Source organism: Pongo abelii, chromosome 4 (assembly GCF_028885655.2).
Source record: "Pongo abelii isolate AG06213 chromosome 4, NHGRI_mPonAbe1-v2.0_pri, whole genome shotgun sequence".
NCBI classification, from domain to species: domain Eukaryota; kingdom Metazoa; phylum Chordata; class Mammalia; order Primates; family Hominidae; genus Pongo; species Pongo abelii.
Window position 1 is genome coordinate 78,717,386 of NC_071989.2, and position 19,898 is coordinate 78,737,283.

Genomic DNA, 19,898 nt, shown 5'->3' on the forward strand with positions numbered 1-19,898 from the left:
GGGATTACAGGCATGAGCCACCATGCCCGGCCTGGGGTACTTTCTTTAATCATCTTTTTCCTTTCCTACTTCTTATTCTAAATTGGAAGTATGCTCGTACTCCCTTAAATTTTTTTTTTACTTTTGTTATTATTTATTTAGAGACAGGGTGTAGCTCTGTCACCCGTGTTGGAGTGCAGTGGTACAGTCATAGCTCACTGCAGCCTCAAACTGGTTAATATTTGTAAAATACTTAGTATAATACCTTGCACATGGTAAATAATGTAATGTTGTTACTTTTAATAATTTGGTGGGTTTTTTGTTTTTTTGTTTTGAGATGGAGTCTCGCTCTGTCACCCAGGCTGGAGTGCAGTGGCGCAATCTCAGCTCACTACAATCTCCACCTCCTGGATTCTAGTGATTCTCCTGCCTCAGCCTCCTGGGTAGCTGGAATTACAGGCGCACGCCACCACGTCTAGCTAATTTTTGTACTTTTAGTAGAGACGGGGTTTCACAACGTTGGTTGAACTCCTGACCTCAGGCGATCCACCCGCGTCGGCCTCCCAAAGTGCTGGGATTACAGGCATGAGCCACCCTGCCTAAAATAACACTAAAATTTGGTGTTATTTTAAAACCAAAAATAGGATCATATTGTACACATTGTATGCAGTTTGCTTTTTTAAAAACTTTGTTTTGTGAACATCTTTCCAAGTCTGTCAGCACACAGACCTAATTGCTCTTGGCAGCTGGGTGGTATTTCATAGTATGAGTATACGATGATTCATTCTCCTATTTATGGACATTTTAATTGTGTTCAGTTGTTTATTATTACAGATAACGCTGCAGTGAACATTCTCTCACATGTCTTTATGCACTCTTGCTAGTGTTTGTGTAAGATAAATTTCTAGAACTAGTCATTGAGTGTGCACACTTAAAATTTCACTAGGTTAGCTGGGCACGGTGGCTCGACTCTAGTCCCAGCTACTCAGGAGGATGAGACAGGAGGATCTCTTGAGCTCAAGAGTTTGAGGCTGCAGTGAGCTATGGTTGTGTCACTGTACTCCAGCTTAGGCAATAGAGCAAGACCCTATCTCTTGAAAAAAAGCACTTTACGAGGGATTACCAAGTTGCATTGTTTTTAAAAGCTCTGCAGGTTCTACTAACCCTGATGGTATATGAAATTGCTCAGTTCCCAACATTTTTTTCTGCTCTGGTTATTATCTGTCATTAATTTTTGTTAATCCAGTAAGTAAAAATAAAGTTTCATTTTCAAAATTTGGTGATTAAGCATATGCTTATTTCCTATTCTTCATCACTTGTTATCTTCATAGCATGGCTTAGTTTTCCGTGATTGTTCGTTCTTTCCTGACTAGAGTTTTTTATATTATGGATATTAATATTTTGTCTTATTGATGATAATTTCTCCCACGTTATTGTAGTCTTTCACCTTTGTCTACAGTGTTTTTTTGTTTGTTTTAAGAAAGAGGGTCTCACTATGTTACCCAGACTCGTTCTGAACTCTTGGCCTCAAGTGATCCTTGTGCCTTGGCCTCCCAAAGTGTTGGGATTGCAGGCATTTGCCACCATGCCCAGACTTCTTATTTTTTTATGTACTTACATTTCCTGTCTGTTTCTTTATGGCTTCTACATATCTTTGTTGCTAGAGAGTTTTACACCCCCTTCAAGGTTTAAATAATACCCTCCTATAGTTTCTTTGGCATTGTAAAGTTTTATTTTTTTTACCCCATGTGTACTAAATGTGTGCAGAGGGTTGAGTTAAACATATGTCAGTCCTTGGTACATTTTAACATCCTTGATTGGTGTAATGTTCCTCTCTTATGTTTCTTGTTTTTATTTTTGCCCAACCTAGACCTTTAAGATCACCAGAAGCTTTAGACCACCAGAAACATGTTTTTTTAAACAGCTTTATTGAGGTACAATTTATATACCATAAATTGTAATCACCCATTAAAAATTTACAGTGATTTTTAGCAAACTTAGAAGTGTCGTGCACTCAATCCAGTTTTTGTGTTTTTGTTTTTTTTTTAACATCCAGGATATACACTGGACCACCCCCCTTGTTTTTTAAGATAAATGTTTCATTTTAGAATAGTTTTATTAATAGATTTACAGAAAAGTTGCAATTATAGTACGATGGATTTCTGTATACCATGGCACTCAGTTTTCCCTTTTATTTATTTTTTTCTTGAGACAAGGTCTCGCTCTGTTGCCCAGGCTGGAGTGCAGTGGCGCAATCATAGCTCACTACAGCCTTGACTGCTGGGCTCAAGCAGTCCTCCCACCTCAGCCTCCCAAGTAGCTGGGACTACAGACACGTGCCACTATGCCTGGCTGACTTTTTTTTTTTTTTTTAAAGTAGAGACAGAGTTCGCTGTGTTGCCCAGGTTAGTCTCGAACTCCTGAACTCATGCAGTTTTCCTGCCTTGGCCTCCCAAAGTGCTGGGATTACAGGTGTGAGCCACTACCCACATTGCAGCTAGTTGTCCCTATTGTTAACATCCTACATTAGTATGGTACATTTGTCACCACTAATGGACCAATATTGATATTTACTATTAACCAAATGTCATAACTTTATTCAGATTGAGATGCTTGTTTTTTATTATAGTATGAGATAAACACTAACTTAATTTTGTTCCCAAATGGTCAACTTGAATAATACTGAAATTGTGTTTTCTGAAATTTTACAATGTTTGGTGAAATTTGAGTCTTTTGATTATTCTTCCTTTTTGGAACACATTTTGGCCAGCATAATTGTGTAAAAGGGGGCTATTAAGCCATTTTCTAACAGTATATGATAATATTTTTAGAGAATAGACAAAATTGATGTTGAAGTTAAATTTGGTTTTATATTAACAGAAAGCATTTTCATCCACATGCCTGGGGTCACATAAGGGTGACAAAACCAGGATTAGAACCCTAATTGAGCATTTCCATGCCAATAGATTCTTAGGAAAAACCTTAATGATTACCTTTTTTTTTTTTAATTATTTTTCGAGATGGAGTCTTGCTCTGTCACACAGGAGTGCAGTGGCATGATCTCGGCTCACTGCAACCTCCACCTCCCGGGTTCAAGCGATTCTCCCGCCTCAGCCTCCCGAGTAGCTGGGATTACAGGCATGTGCCACCACACCCGGCTAATTTTTGTATTTTTAGTAGACATGGGGTTTCGCCATGTTCGCCAGGCTGGTCTCAAACTCCTGACCTCAGGTGATCCACCCGCCTCAGCCTCCCAAAGTGCTGGGGTTACAGGTGTAAGCCACCATGCCCGGCCAATGATTACCTTTTTAAAAACTGGATTTTAAGGCTGGGCACAGTGGCTGACACTTGTAATCCCAGCACTTTGGGAGGCCAAGGTGCGTGGATCACTTGAGGTCAGGAGTTTGAGACCATCCTGGCCAACATGGTGAAACCCCGTCTCTACTGAAAATACAAAAATTAGCTGGGCCTGGTGGCGCATACCTGTAGTCCCAGCTACTCTGGAGGCTGAGGTGGGAAATCACCTGAACCTGGGAGGTGGAGGTTGCAGTGAGCCAAGATGTGCCACTGCACTTCAGGCTGGGTGACAAAGTGAGACTCTGTCTCTAAAAACAAAAATTGGACTTCAGGTGCACAGAAATAGATTAATTCAATTCTTAGTTTATGACATTATCACCTTTAGTCCATGCATAGCATTCCTGGTACATTTATTGTTTCATAATGAACACCTGCAGATGTACCATCCCACCTAATAATTACAATACATTACTAAGTTACATTGTACATTTTTTACTCTCTCATCTACTTGCTTTTACCTGCCCCCAGAGGTAGCCTATCTAGAATTTTGAGTTTATTATAATTTGCTTTTTAAGAAGTTTTTACCTACATACATGTATAACTTAGCAACATGATTTTGTTTTGGGTGGGTGTTTTTTAACTTTGTAGAAGGTGTACCTGCTGTCTTGGCATTTGCCTTTTTACTCAGAGTTAGGTTATAGATTAATACATGTTGATGGAGCTGAAGTCCATCTGATGTCGCCATTGTCTGGTCCTCTATTTTATCACATTTCATAGCAGTTTATCCAGTTTCCTTTTAATGGGGTTTTGGATTATTAAGACCATTACAAATGCCATGAACATTTTTATATTTTATTTATTTATTTTTAAGATAGTGTCTCGCTCTGTTGCCTGGGCTGGGGTGTAGTGGCATGATCTTGGCTCACTGTAACCTCCGCCTCCCGGGCTCAAGCAATTCTCCCACTTCAGCCTCCCAAGTAGCTGGGATTATAGGCGTATGCCACCACACCTGGCTAATTTTTGTATTTTTAGTAGAGACAGGGTTTTGCCATGTTGGCCAGGCTGGTCTCAAACTCCTGACCTCAAGTGATCCACCTGCCTTGGCCTCGCAAAGTGCTGGGATTACAGGTGTGAGCGTAATCCCATGAATCCCGCCTGGCCCCGTGAACATTTTTAAATCACCTATACTTGTGAACATTTCTCTTGGCTATGTACCTAAGAGTGGAACTTCTGGGATGCAGCATTTGTGGGTGTACATTTCTTTCTTTTCTTTTTCTTTTTTTTGAGACAGAGTCTCGTTCTGTTACCCAGGCGGGAGTGCAGTGGTGCGATCTCGGCTCACTGCAAGCTCCGCCTCCCAGGTTCACGCCATTCTCCTGCCTCAGCCTCCTGAGTAGCTGGGACTACAGGTGCCCACCACTACGCCTGGCTAATTTTTTGTATTTTTAGTCTAGACGGGGTTTCACCGTATTAGCCAGGATGGTCTCGATCTCCTGACCTCATGATCCACCTGCCTCAGCCTCCCAAAGTGCTGGGATTACAGGCGTGAGCCACTGTGCCCAGCCTGTGAGTGTACATTTCTATAAGACAATGCCAAATTATTTTTCATATATAATCTAAACCAGCAACTCTTGGTGGTGTTAGACTTTATAATATTTTCCAGTCAAACGTGTAAAAGTGTATCAATGTTGTCTTGGTTTATATTTCTTCTGAACATGTTGTGTTTATTGGCCTAATGTGTTTTCTCTTCTACTTTTTACCTTTTGGCAGTTGCTGAGGTGGCAAAACTCAACCAGTTTCTCTGATACTCTTGATTTTTATAAGAGTTTTGATGGGGTAAAGGTCAACTTTTTATGAGGCATAGTCCTGAGGAAGTATAGTCTATTGCGTGGTCATTAGTGTCCTTTTCACAAATGACTAACCCTTTATAGATATGACAAGCCAAAGGTGCCTTCTCTCCTTTAGGGAAAGGTGTGTTCCTTCCCTTTTCCATTGTGTTGATGGTATGGTAGAGGTCCTTCTCAAGGCCGAGAATCAACTGATGTTTCCATTGTGATAAAAGTAGATACCCTCAGCTGTTCTCATGCCAAGTGAACCTTCTCACTGTTGCTCTAGGTTATTTTATGACACCTGGACCAGAAAACCAGGCACTGTCAGGTTTGTGCATCACTGTAGGCAAAAGAGACCCTTAACTTGTAGGTCTTTACAAGGTACAGTGGTCTGCAACATAGAAGAGAATTGTGTCTACATCAGTAGTTCTCAAACTTTTGCAGGCAACAGAATCACCTGGAGGGCTCATTGAAACAGCCCACTCACTCCCACCCTGGAGTTTATGATGTTCACGCTAGGCCTGGGTGGGGCCTAGGTCGGTAATATTAATGTAGCTGGTCTGGGGACCATATTTCGAGAACCACTATTTTATAGATTCAAGCCGCAACCATTAAACTGTAAGCAAGTTATCATTACATCATGGCATATTTGGAAAATGGTAATTTAGTACAAAATACTGGAGTAAACTGAGGGGTATCTGGAACTGCAGATGATTGGCTCGCAGGCTGGGCGACCAAAGACATCCTGGCACACCTGTTGAAAAACTCTGGCATGAGGTACAGGTATATTTAACAGGCTTCGCAGGGATTTTCGTTTAAGTAAGGGGCCTTGAATGAGATCATTGATAAGCCTCACTGAGTACAAGGTTTTTCTACCTCATCCCCTTCCAGAGTTCTGATAACTCATTGACTCTCAGGGAATTTCAGAATTTACCTTTGCTGGTGTCAACCTAAAGATGACACAATTATAAATTTAGAAGGGATCTCCAGCTGTGAAAGAAAAAAGTAGAAAGGAGACTATTTATTATAAAGGGTTACAACCTGCAAGGTGGCCATCCTTGACAGTCTTGGAAGCGTAGCTTCTGGCAGACACTGAAAGGCACTTAGAAGGAGATGGAGTTGGCACAAGAGCTTAATGCTGAACAGGTTGGCCATACGTTCCTATTCAACAGGTTATAGGAGGAGCTATGAATATCCGTGAATGGGGTTCTGATGCATGCGTAATGAACAAACATTCATGTTACATGCATCCTATGTTCACTTTGGGGTGGAGACTTAACATTTAAATGTGTTACAATTAGGCCCTGTACATCAAAAGGTGAAGCAGGGGCCAGGCGCGGTGGCTCACACCTGTAATCGCAGCACTTTGGGAGGCCGAGGAGGGCGGATCACGTGAGGTCAGGAGTTTGAGACCAGCTGGCCAAGATGGTGAAACTCCTTCTCTTCTAAAAATATAAAAATTAGTTGGGTGTGGTGGTGGGCGCCTGTAATCCCAGCTACTCTGGAGGCTGAGGCGGGGGAATTGCTTGAACCCAGGAGACGGCGGTTGCAGTGAGCCGACACAGTGCCACTGCACTCCAGCCTGGGTGACAGAGTGAAACTTTGTCTCAAAAAAAAAAAAAAAAAAAAGAAGCAGGAACACAAGGCACTCACGTGCAGCCTCTGCAAGCTGGCCAGAACCATTCCACCGCTGCTAGTCTCTGACCAGGAGAAAGTTACTGAAATCAGTTTCTTGCCCAGTCAAAGCTATATGGTTTGTGGAACAGGGGTCAGTCAGTATCTGTTGGTGGATGAGCTGCAGTTGTTTTCTTTTTGTATTTTTTTTGTAAGTTTTTATTTTTAATTTTTGTGGGTACATAGTAGGCTTATGCAATTGCTTTAATCTTGCTTATCTTGAGGCCAGTGCTTGTTTGGCTGCTGGAGAAAAAGAGCAACCTATGGCGGTTAGAACATAGTGTATGGTTAGGACAAATGTAGGGGTGTGGGATTTAACCCTTGTCTGGCATGGCCTTAGGTCTTGTTTATAATTTGGTGTTTTATTGCCACAAAGAGTCTATTTCTATCAGTCTTGATGATCTCTATGTTAACATGAATGCTGGTCAGTTGTGTCTGAACCGCAGAAGGGAGGGTGTAAATGAGTTGTGTCTGACCTCCCGTTCTGTCGTGGCCAGGAACGCAGTTAAGATTTCTCTGGGGCACTCTTGGCCAAAAGGGGGTCTTCTCGGTTGGGGGCTTAGGATTTTATTTGTAGTTCTCATTGGTCTATATTATTACTATTTCTTTGGACAGCGTGCAGTTGGGTAAGGGCAATTTGTTTCCTAAATCCTGAATGCTATCTGAGCAACGTAAAATAACCAGACACGTTCAGACCTGGTCCACGATCTCATTCTTTGTGGGATTAGTAGATGTGGGACCGTCTGCCTTCAAGTGACCAAAGGTGGAGAAAAGTCTAAGAGAACTTTCCAGTCAATTTTGAAGCTTTTATTGGGGGGAGTATCTGAGGGTGTAAAATATCAGAAAACAGGAAAAACGAGTTAGACCACTTACTGTTGAGAACCTGTAGTACAAGGGCATAGGGCTGAGGAGGGTGGAATGGGCAAGTTGTAAACCTGGAGATGATCCTTGAGATTAAGATGCTCCTCCCTCTGATGCCTAAGGTATATCTCCACTTTAATCACCAAGCTGGGAAAATCCTACTCTTTCCTTTTTGAGAGAGGTGTTCCTAAATGCTGACCTAAACAAAGGCGCATGGTGACTGAAACATACTCATAATAATTGTGCATCAATAGCTACTCTTACAAAGTTAAACTAATAGGCAAATAAAGCTCTTCAAAATGGGGAGGAGTTTAAGACAATGAGAATGGTCTCCTTTGTTAAAAAGAACAGTCAAAATACCCAGCCAAGATGGGTACTTCAAGCCATGTTTGAATTCTTGAGGTGGCAGTTTGTTATGCCAGAAAGAGCTGGGCTTTGGAGCTAGAGGGACCAGGGTTCAAATCTCCCCTCTGCTACTTTACCTTCTCTGTGACTTTGAGCAAGTTAATTTAACCGTAGAAACTCAATTTCCTCATCTGAAAATAGAGATAATTGTGTCTCCTTGGGTGGCAGTGAGAATATACAAAGTCGGGTTTGCCTGGCACATGCTGGATACTCAACAGGTGAACTTCCCTTTCCTTCTTAGAGGTAGATGGCTTTTGCACATTGCTAGACCACATGGATGCAGGTCTAGCCTGACTCTCTCCCATGTGTGAACTAGGATGAAATTAGGGTGTGGAGAAAAATGAGGATTAGTTATAATTGCATATAATTTGCATATATTTTGCTTTTACTAACTCCAAATGAAATATGAAATTGATTTAAGTGGGGATAAGTGTTTTCCCCAATCTTTGTTTTGGAGGAGAGAAGATTTTCTTTCAAAGTGACCTAGAACATTCCTTCTTGACCTTTTTATTCCTTCTCTGACTTCAGGGAGTCAGGGTGGGGAAGGTGGGACCAACATGATGGTGTAGACCCATCTTACTCTCAGGTGAGGAAGAATCACGGTAGGTATTTGGAGAAGAGCACCTGAGCTGCTCTAAAGGAGAGCTGCCCTCTTTGTTTTCCTGTTGGCATCCCGCAGGGGTTTAGGATGTTTTCATTGACTTTCCAAGGAGTGTTAGGTGTTATTTGTCACAAAGAATTTTTTCACAAGTGACATAATCAGAACACTTCTAATGAGTACAATTAAACTTTGAATAAAAATTTATCCTCATAATTACCTCTTGTGAAGATCTTTTAAAATGATAGTTCATTTTGCTATTTCGGAAATAAATTCTTTCTTGATTGGAATAAGAATCTTAATAAAATTTTCCTGCATATCCCCTAAATTAATAATTCATACTCCTTAAGCATGTTCAGTGTGAGTGCTTGTCCTTTTTGAATGTAATTTCAAGAGTAAGTCTGAGTTACTTTGGTTTTTTTTTTTTTGAGATGGAATCTGTCACCCAGGCTGGAGTACAGTGGTGCAGTCTCGGCACACTGCAACCTCCACCTCCTGGGTTCAAGTGATTCTTCTGCCTCAGCCACCAAGTAGCTGCGATTACAGGCGTGCGTCACCATGCCTGGCTAATTTTTGTATTTTTAGTAGGGATGGGGTTTCACCTTGTTAGCCAGGCTGGTCTCGAACTCCCGACTTCAGGTGATCCCTCCTGCCTCAGCCTCCCAAAGTGCTGGGATTACAGGCATGAGCTACCGCGCCTGGCCTAGAGAAATCTTTAATTTGTGTTTTCATCCTGCTTTCTTCTGCCCCTAATTTCTTAGAGATATCCTCAAGTTACTTAAGGGAAAATTGTTACAAAGACACTTTGCTGTTTAGAATTATGCCTAGCTGGTTTTCTCAAGTTCTCATTCTTTAAAAGCAAGATATAGTGGTGTGAGCCTGTAGTCCCAGCTACTTGGGAGGCTAGGGTAGGAGGATTGTATGAGTCCAGGAGTTCAAGTCCAGCCTGGGCAACATAGCAAGGCCTCATCTCTTAAGAAAAAAAAATCTTACTGTGAAAATTAAAATCTTTTTCTTTTCTTTTTTAAGAGAACTTTAACTACATCATTGAGTTTTATGAGCTGACTGGGGGATTCTATCAGTAATAACAGTGAAATTCAGAAGTCCTTTCTCTCATAATAGGAAATACAGGTTGGGGACTCCTTGTAGAAATGAGCACCTGTTCACTATGTATTACCCCCTCCAACCCCCTTCTACTTTCCTACTGTCCTTCAAAAGCTGCAGATACTGGGTTTATACTTACTTTGCATTGGTACCATTAAGTGGGTTAGAGGAAAAAATATTTTAGCCTTTTTTCAGGAAAATTGCAGTGTAAAGAGAAAAAAAATGATTGTACTCCTTGTTTTTCAGATATATTTTGCCTTTGCCTTCAGACTCTTGGAGTCTGGCATCACAGCTGGCTCAGGATTTAAAAAAAATAAATGGAATGTTTCATGAATTTGGGTGCCGTTCTTGCCTAAGGGCCATGCTAACCTTTCCTGTATTGTTCAACTTTATATATGTGCTGCAGAAGGGAGCACTGCCTTGGAATTTATTATGCACGTGTATAGAAAAGGTATAATCAGAGATCTTTGCTGGAGGGTGGAGTCAGTGGTCAAGCTAGTCCAGTTCTGCCGATGCTAAGAGAGAAAGGTCAGCTCAGCGTGCCTCATTGATAAGATACTTGGGTATACAATGTAGAAATAGAACAGTTATCGATGAGGTAACCTTTATGCAGCAAACTTGGGGCTCCCGATTTGTGCCAGACACTGTGTGGTCCTTTGGAGACTCGAAGAGGAAGGCAGGAGACTGCCTGCCCTTCCATTTTCTACGTCTAGGTTCTTGGGAAAGTTATCTAACTACCTGAGCCACAGCTTCCTCATTTCTGAAAAAGGAACGATATTTGCCTGTAAAGCCATGCCTACAAAATGATCTGTCACTTCAATATTTGGCTTATTGTAAGCAGTCAGATAGTGGTGGCTTAAGCCCAGTCCACTGCCTACTGAAGTGAGATAGGTGAGCAAGCCATTGTACTGGGAGTAAGCCATTGTTCGGCAGTGCATAAGCAATTTGGTGGGAGGTTTGTATGCACAGGTGTAGGGAGATAGCACAGGTTGGTGCCTCATCCAGGAGGGGCTTGTATGAGGAGGAGGTGGTGGCACGTGAGCCGAGAATTGAAACCCAATCAAGGAGTAGCCGGCAAAAGGGGAAGGGCATTCTAGCCAGTAAGAAATCTCTGAAAAGATACACAGACTCTGCTAAAGCTCACGCTGTGAGGAGGAGGTGGGACCTAGAGAAGTATAAAATGGGTTTTTAAGCAAAGGAAGGATTTTTAAATTCTGATGAGGTATTGGATTAAGAATAGGCTTTGGTTTGGTGAAGCATTTGCCTGTGAAGCTTGACAACTTCTGTTGTAAACTTTTGTTGTAAGGAATTCTGTGGGAACCAAGAGTGCTTCCCTCCCTTCCCTCCTGTGGTAGGATCTGAGCACACTCTATGGCAACCCACCCACTGGTTTCATAGTTGCTGCCAAATTCCACTTTCAGAGGGAAATGATTCTATTCCTTTCTGACTCTGAATGTTAAACAATCAAGAATACCCCTATGTACTTTGAGGGGTAGGTAAATATCTTTCTGTATGTGATACTGCCTGGATAAGTCAGGAGAGTACATCTCATGTTTTAATGCTACTAAGAATGGGAAACTTAAGATGTAAGGAATATGTATTGCAGGAAGATACACTGCATTGAAGCTGAACCTAATTGTAATTATACAATTGCTTTATAATAGCAAAATAATCCAAATGAAGGTCTTCTTCCACCTCCAAATTCTTGTAAAAATTATTTGATCAGATCCAGTGGCCTTAATTCCAAAATCCAGCATCTTTTGAATTTTTCCTGTGTTTAAAGGCACTGTGGTAAATATGATACCTTGTCACCTCATTTAATCATCAAAATAACTTTATGTACTAGGTAGTTTTCTCCTTTTTTTTTTTTTTTTTTCAGATGAAAACTGAGGCTTTATAGAATTTGTGGTTGGCAGACCTGGGGTGAGCCCAGATAATCTGATGCTATTGGTTGTGTTTGTACGTAGTATTTGAGACAGGGTCTCATTCTGTCACCCAGGCTGGAGTGCAGTGGCACAATCAGAGCTCACTGCAGCCTCCACCTCTCAGGCTCAAGAGGTCTTCCCATCTCAGCGTCCCGAGTAGCTGGCACTACAAGCACACATACCAAACCCTAAAATGCCATTGATCCTATCACAAAGCTAAAGTGGTTCTACCCTTTTGAATAGCAGCTCTTTTTCACAGAAATGATCTGTAGATTTATTTTGATTTTTTTTTCCACACTTTATTTCTATTCCTTTGCCTTAAAACAACTAAAAGATTCATCTAGGGTTAGCACTTGTTTGAGGTCTTTGATTTTTTTTCCAATTTTTTTTCTCTATTACAGAGTGATATGTAATAATTTAAAGACTATTAGGTGAAATGTCAAGAGTGTTGGAGCTGTTACATAAAACATAAAATCTAACAGTGGCCGGGTGTGGTGGCTCATGCCTGTAATCCCAGCACTTTGGGAGGCCGAGGTGGGTGGATCATTTAAGGTCAGGAGTTCGAGACCAGCTTGGCCAACATGGTTAGACCCCATCTCTACTAAAAATACAAAAATTAGCCGGGCATGGTGGTGGGTGCACATAATCCCAGCTAATCAGGAGGCTGAGGCAGGAGAATCGCTTGAACCCAGGAGGCGGAGGTTGCAGTGAGCCGAGATCTCACCACTGCACTCCAGCCTGGGTGACTGGGTGAGACTCCGTCTCAAAAAAAAAAAAAAAGAAAAAAAAAATATATATATAAACAGTGTTGGGAGTCTAATTGGCTGTGCTTTTTATGTTTAAATTTTTTATCCCAAAGGTTCTGTGGTAAGCCTTCCATGTTAATGTTGACCTAAGGGAAGAAGCTGAGGCAAAATTAATATAGAGAATTTATTTGGGCCAAGGTTGAGAACAGCTGCCTGGGACATGCTTCCAAGCTGCCTTGGGGAGTGCTCCATTCAGCCTTTTTTATAAGCAGGTTTTTAAAGGCAAAAAAGGGGCACAAGGAGTGGGCAGAAACAAAGTTGTTCATCAGGAATTCTCACTGGTTTACAGAAATAACGTTGTTACATCGTCGAGCCATAGCAGGGTTATGGTGCCCAGTGTGTAGCATTGTTAGGTTACGCAGTTTCTGGAGATAACTACATAGCTCAAGGGGGAAGTAGGACTTGATTGCTGTTTCATTTTAATGCCTCTCTGGGCCTGATAAGTTTTAAGAAAGGGCTTACATTCCTCAGATAAGAAGAACCTGTATATGTATTTCACATTAAGGCATAATTTCTTTTTTTTTTTTTTTTTGACACAGTCTCGCTGTTGGCCAGGCTAGAGTGCAGTGCCACTATCTCTGCTCACTGCAACCTCCGCCTCTCAGGTTCAAGCGATTTTCCTGCCTCAGCCTCCCGAGTAGCTGGGACTACAGGCGCGTGCCACCACGACCAGCTAATTTTTTTTGTGTGTGTATTTTTAGTAGAAACGGGGTTTCGCTATGTTAGCCAGGATGGTCTTGATCTCCTGACCTCGTGATCCACCCGCCTCAGCCTCCCAAAAGTGCTGGGATTACAGGCGTGAGCCACCGCGCCCGGCCTATTAAGGCATAATTTCTAATGCATGTTACTTTTGTAGGATGAATTCACTTACGCATCAGAATGAAATAAGGAAAGTGAAAAGGGAAGGCACTGATGTTGTGTGATATATTGTGTAGGTTATTAGTAATAGAGCCATTGAGAATGTACATTAAGGGAGAATAAACAAATCTCTTATTAAAAGAGTAGAAGTCAGCTCGAACTTCTTAATTTCTTCTGTGGTTTTAACATTCCATGTTGAGAGGTGAATGGATTAAGAACTACCAGTGTTCTAGATTAGTGCTTTTCCAAGTGTGGTGCACAGACAGCAACATAGCATTACCTGAGAGCTTGTTAGAAATGAAAATTCTCCTAACCGAGACCTAGCTTAGGTTAAATGAGAATGGTCTTTGTAATGTGGGCGTGAGATAATGAGACCAGTCTTCCTAATATGGAGGTGGAAAATTGCCATAGATAATTATTAAACTTAATCACATTAGGATGAGAACTAGGTGATCAGATTTTTCTTCTTGGTAATATGCTTGTTTAAACTAGCAGCAGCACTGTTTATATGTCTATTAAAATGTGGATTTAACTATTAACCTGTAATGATTGCCTTTTTATTATTAGTGTTAATAGCATTTAATGGGCCACATAAATATTAGATAATGTATGTAAGATAATTTTCTTCAGTGTCTTCCCCCTTTTCATTACAAGATAAATAATAACTATCTCTTGGGGTTTTTTAAGGTTAAAAATGTGTCTGCAGGCACACAGGATGTGCCTTCACCCCCATCTGACTATGTGGAAAGAGTTGACAGTCCCATGGCATACTCTTCCAATGGCAAAGTGAATGACAAGCGGTTTTATCCAGAGTCTTCCTATAAATCCACGCCGTAAGTAGCATCTCTCTTAGTTTGATAGACTGAGTGTAAAAATGAGTATTTGCACATAATTGGTTTTTGTTGTTTTTGTGCCTTTCTGCTTAAAAAAGTATCCAGCAGTGCACACAAAAGCTGGATCTGGATCTTGGTATTACAACAATCTTTGCTTTGTTGGTACAGAGGCCTACGGCTACTTGGAAGACCAGGATGAGGAGGGTGGGGTTCTATTTCCCTTCTAAGTTGAAAATGCTTCTTTTCACTCACTTGTTTAATTGAAAGGCTGGGTTGGGTTCTTTCACTCTAGGAATGTGGTTCTGCTGTTTGTGGTTTTAAAGTTTAGGTGAGGGTGAGAGGAAGTTACTGAGCAGAGATCAGTGCTGTGCTCAGCCTCTCCTTTTGCCTGTAATTGTTGGATCTCATAAACAGAAGGGAGGACATTTCACATTGATCAACCCTGCCCACATACATTTCTGTTAAACTAGAAGACTTCATTTGAATCCAGGAATTGTGGCATTTCATTTGCTGTGCTAGGTCCTCAGTATTGCTGGGAGAGGTGAAACCTCAGTGAACGTCTGGCTTAGGGAAGGTGCTATATGATTATTGAAATGGTATCTCTGTGGTGGAAACACTTACCCTAAAGCTCAATTCTAATTCCACCTAATGACTAGTGAGAGAAGAATATTGGAGATAGTTGGTATGGACGGGGATGTAATTTTGGCCTAAGGTTGATAAGGTTGGTATTTTTACATATATAGTCATGCATTGTTTAACGATGGGAATACTGAGAAGTGTGTCTTTAGGCAGTTTCATCCTTGAGTGAACATCACAGTGTACTTAACACAAACCTAGATGGATAGCCTGCTATGAGCCTAGGCTATGTGGTATAGCTTCTTGCTTTTACGCTACAAATGCAGACAGCATGTTAATATACCAAATACTCTAGGCAGCGGTAATACAGTGGTATTCGTATATCTAAACACAAAAAAGGTACAGTAAATATAAAAGATAAAAAATAGTACATCTTGGCCGGGGTGGTGGCTCACGCCTATAATCCCGGCACTTTGGGAGGCCAAGGCAGGCGGATCACCTGAGGTCAGGAGTTCAAGACCAGCCTGACCAACATGGAGAAACCCCATCTCTACTAAAAATACAAAATTAGCCAGGTGTGGTGGCGCATGCCTGTAGTCCCAGCTACTTGGGAAGGCTGAGGCAGGAGAATTGGTTTAACTCGGGAGGCGGAGGTTGTTGTAAGTGGAGATCGTGCCATTGCACTCCAGCCTGGGCAACAAGAGTGAAGCTCCATCTAAATAAATAAATAAATAAATAAATAGTACATCTTTGTAAGGCACTTACCATGAATAGAACTTGCAGGACTGGAAGTTGCTCTGGGTGAGTCAGGGAGTAAGTGGTGAGTGAATGTGAAGGCCTAGGACTTTACTGTACACTTTATAAATACTATACTTAGGCTACACTAAATTTACTAAACATTTTTCTTCTATAATAAATCTTAGCTTTCTGTAACTTTAATTTTTTTGACTCTTTTGTAATAACACTTAAAACACAATCACATGGCTGGGTGCAGTGGTTCACGCCCATAATCCCCACACTTTGGGAGGCCCAGGCGGATGGATCACCTGAGGTCAGGGGTTCGAGACCAGCCTGGCCAAAATGGCGAAACCCCGTCTCTACTAAAAATACAAAAATTAGCCAGGCATGGTGGCTCCACCTGTAATCTCAGCTACTCGGAAGGCTGAGGCAGGAGAATCACTTGAACCTGGGAGGCAGAGGTTGCAGTGAGCTGAGATCACACCAGTGCACTCCAGCCTGGGTGACAAAGTGAAACTCTGTCTCAAAAAAAAAAAAACAAAAGGCCGGGCAGGGTGGCTCACACCTGTAATCCCAGCACTTTGGGAGGCCAAGGCAGGTGGATCACGAGGTCAGGAAATCAAGACCATCCTGGCTAACACGGTGAAACCCCGTGTCTACTAAAAATACGAAAAATTAGTTGGGCATGGTGGTGGGCAGCTGTAGTCCCAGCTACTCGGGAGGCTGAGGCAGGAGAATGGCATGAACCCAGGAGGCAGAGCTTGCAGTGAGCCGAGATTGCGCCACTGCACTCTAGCCTGGGCGACAAAGCGAGACTCCGTCTCAAAAACAAACAAAAGAACAAGAACAAAAAACACAATCACAAAGCCTGGCACAGTGGTGCACACCAGCAGTCCCAGCTAATTGGGAGGCTGAGGTGGGAGGGATCATACTTGAGCCCGGGAGCTCAAATCCAGCCAAAAAACCCATACCTACATTGTATAGATATAGAGAGGTATTTTCCTTATTCTATAAGTTTTTTTTTTTTTTTTTGGTAGAGACATGGTCTCAATCTGTCACCCAGCCTGGGGTGCAGTGGTATGATCACAGCTCACTGTAGCCTTGACCTCCCAGGCCCAAGTGATCCTCCCACTTTAGTCACCTAAGTAGCTGGGACTACTTAGTCACCTCAGTAGCTGGGACTGCTTAGTCACCTCAGTAGCTGGGACTACACATGTGCTCCACCATGCCCAGCTATTTTTTTCTATTTTTTTTTTTTTTTTTTAGAGACAGGGTCTCGCTATGTTGACCAGGCTGGTCTCGAACTCCTGGGCTCAAGCGATCTGCCTGCCTCAGCTTCCCAAACTGCTGGGATTACAGGCATGAGCCACCATACCCTGCCACCAGGCTGTTCTTAGACTCCTGACCTCAAGTGATCCTCCCACTTTGGCCTCCCAAAGTGCTGTTTTCTATTTTTACCATGTAAATTTTATTTTAGTTTCTACACTTTATTGTTAAAAACTAGGATACAGACTGGGTGCAGTGGCTTATGCCTGTAATCCCACCACTTTGGGAGGCTGCAGTGAGCTGCGATTGCACCACTGCCCTCCAGCCTGGGCAACAGAGACCCTATCTCAAAAAAAATAAAAATAAACACACACACACACACAAACCCAAAACTAAGATACAAACATACACATTTGCCTAGGCCTACATCAATATCACTGTCTTCCATTTCCACATCTTGTTGCACTGGAAGGTCATCAGGGCCAATAACACCCAGAGCTGTCATCTTCCATGGTGACAGTGCCTTCTTCTGAAATACCTCCTGAAGCACCTGCCTGAGGCTCTTTTAACTTTTTTTTCTCTTTCAACTTTTTTTTTTAATAAGTTGAAGGAATCTAATAAAAAATAAAGTGTAAATACATAAACCAGTAGCATAGTCGTTTATTGTCAAGTATTATATACTGTATGTAATTGCATTTGCCGTATACTTTTATTAGTCCTTCATTGACTGAAATGTCTTTATGACTTTGTGACTGTAATTCTAGAACTCCCAAGTTCCTTTGGAGACTGAAAAAGCCCAAAACATTTCCTTTCAGCTAGTTTGAATGTCTATGTTAAAGGTGTATCTACTGGAAATAACTTTTTTGTTACTTCGAAGTTTTTTTTTTTTTTTTTGAGACGGGTCTCACTCCGTTGCCCAGGCTGGAGTGCAGTAGTGCGATCTCAGTTCACTGCAACCTCCGTCTCCTGGGTTCAAGTGATTCTTCTGCCTCAGCCTCCTCCTAGTAGCTGTGATTACAGGTGCGTGCCACCACGCCTGGCTAATTTTTGTATTTTCAGTAGAGACGGGGTTTCACGATGTTGGCCAGGTTGGTCTCGAACTCGTGACCTCAGGTGATCTACCTGTCTTGGCCTCCCAAAGTGCGGGCATTACAGGCGTGAGCCACCGCGCCTGGCCTACTTCGAAGTTTTATCCCCAATGCCTGATTCCTGATTAGTGGACCATGATATATGAGATTTACTCTGAGTGCATAGTTGTTTTGGTATTCAGACTTGATCTTGCTGTTGATTTCAATTGTGAATGATTTGGAGAAAGCACATTTTCTCTGTTCTTCTCTTTGGATTTTGACAAAAACTAAAGCACTTGAGTCTGTTAGGGACAAGGGTACACAAGAGAGATGCAGTCCTTCTAAGTCTTTTTTTTCATCATTTGTTTGAGATGCTGTTTCACTCTGTCACCCAGACCTGTAGTGCAGTGGTGTGATCATAGCTCACTGTGACCTTGAACTCCTGGGCTCAAGCAGTCCTCTTGCTTCATAGCTCACTTTAGCCAGGACCACAGGTATGTGCCACTATGCCTGGCTAATTTTTTATTTTTATTTTTGTAGAGAAGGGGTCTTGCTTTGTTGCCCAGGATAGTCTTGAACTCCTGGCCTTAAGTGATCCTCCTGCCTCAGCCTCTAACATTTTTAAGCTATGATTTGCAGGACTTTTTTTTTTCTCTCCTTTTTCATGTCAGATGGGTAATGTGCCAATATTGTAACAAGATTTGAGGGTGGCACATTTCACACATGCGTGTGAACACCCGATCATCATGCTCATCAACTATAAAAGGACCAATTTGCAGAACTTTCATACATACAAAATGTATATCTATACTGCATCTTGGCACCAGCTGTGCCTCTAAATTGTAAGGCCTGCATGGTTACACAGCATTCCCAGGTGTTGTCCCTTTTCACGAAAACCAGGATGGTTTCACAAATTCATTTGAAATGAATTTGAAAGTCTTAGTCCTTAAGTATTAATCTTTCTTATTCTTGAATACTTTATGTAGTGGAAAATATAAAAGGGACAAAAGGTACCAGCTACCTAGTTCCTCTCCCCAGAGGCAACTAATGTCATCACTTTCTTTTATATTTCTCCAGAGATTTTAAAACATAAAGATACTGGCCAAAGTACATTGATTCCCTCACCCCCCACCCCCTTAAAATACTAGCATACCAGAGCTGGGCACAGTGGCTCATGCCTGTAATTCCAGCACTTTGGGTGGCTGAGGTGGGTGGACTGCTTGAGCCTAGGAGTTCAAGAACACCCTGGGCATTATTGCTAAATCCCCTCTCTACAAAAAATATAAAGATTTGCCAGGTATGGTGGCACATGTCTCTAGTCCTAGCTACTTGGGAGGCTGAGGTGGGAGGATTGATTGAGCCCAGGAGGTCAAGCCTGCAGTGAGCCAAGACTGTGCCACTCCACTTCAGTCTGGGTGACAGAGTGAGACCCTGTTTCAAAAAAAAGAAAAAGAAAATATTAGCATACCGAATGTATCATTAGCAATATATTTTATCTTGGATATTGTCCATATCACTATGCAATGAGTTGACCAATTCTGTTTTATTTTTTTAATTATAACCAAGAAGAAGCACTATTCTGTTTTATAGCTGTATAATATTCTACCAGATAGGTATACTTTATTTATTTATTTTATTATTATTATTTTTTGAAGTGGAGTCTCACTCTGTTGCCCAGGCTGGAGTGCAGTGGTGCGATCTCGGCTCACTGCAACCTCTGCCTCCCAGGTTCAAGTGATTCTCCTGCCTTAGCCTCCCGAGTAGCTGGGATTACAGGCACCCACCACCACACCTGGCTAATTTTTAGCAGAGATGGGGTTTTGTCATGTTGGCCAGGCTGGTCTCGAACTCCTGACCTCAAGTGATCTGCCTGCTTCAGCCTCCCAAAGTGTTGGGATTACAGGCGTGAGCCACCGCACCCGGCTGGTATACTTAATGTATTAATCCTATATGATGCACACTTTCCCCCAATGTTTTGTTATTACAAACCACAAAAGTATAAGGAATAACCTTATACATTTATCACTTTATACATATGTGAATGTATCTGGAGGCTAAATACTACAAGCAGAATTGCTGAGC

General features: G+C 41.9%; 1 protein-coding gene and 2 non-coding genes across 7 annotated transcripts in view; 1 reads left to right on the top strand and 2 right to left on the bottom strand.

Moving 5' to 3' along the window:
* The window catches only part of OCLN (occludin), a 62,065-nt gene that overhangs the window by 25,992 nt on the left and 16,175 nt on the right, over positions 1–19,898 (top strand). For all 5 annotated transcript variants that reach the window (XR_008525030.2, XR_008525031.2, XM_009240777.4 and 2 more), the window contains 1 exon segment: positions 14,024–14,169. Coding sequence is in view for 3 of the 5 variants with exons in the window: in XM_009240777.4 (XP_009239052.2) it covers positions 14,024–14,169 (146 nt within the window). In the remaining 2 variants the exon portion in view is untranslated.
* LOC112133579 (U6 spliceosomal RNA) lies at positions 10,059–10,161 on the bottom strand. The gene has a single exon (XR_002915217.1). It is a non-coding gene; the product is annotated as a U6 spliceosomal RNA (small nuclear RNA).
* Positions 18,482–18,585, bottom strand: LOC112133642 (small nucleolar RNA U13). Its single transcript, XR_002915269.2, has one exon. It is a non-coding gene; the product is annotated as a small nucleolar RNA U13 (small nucleolar RNA).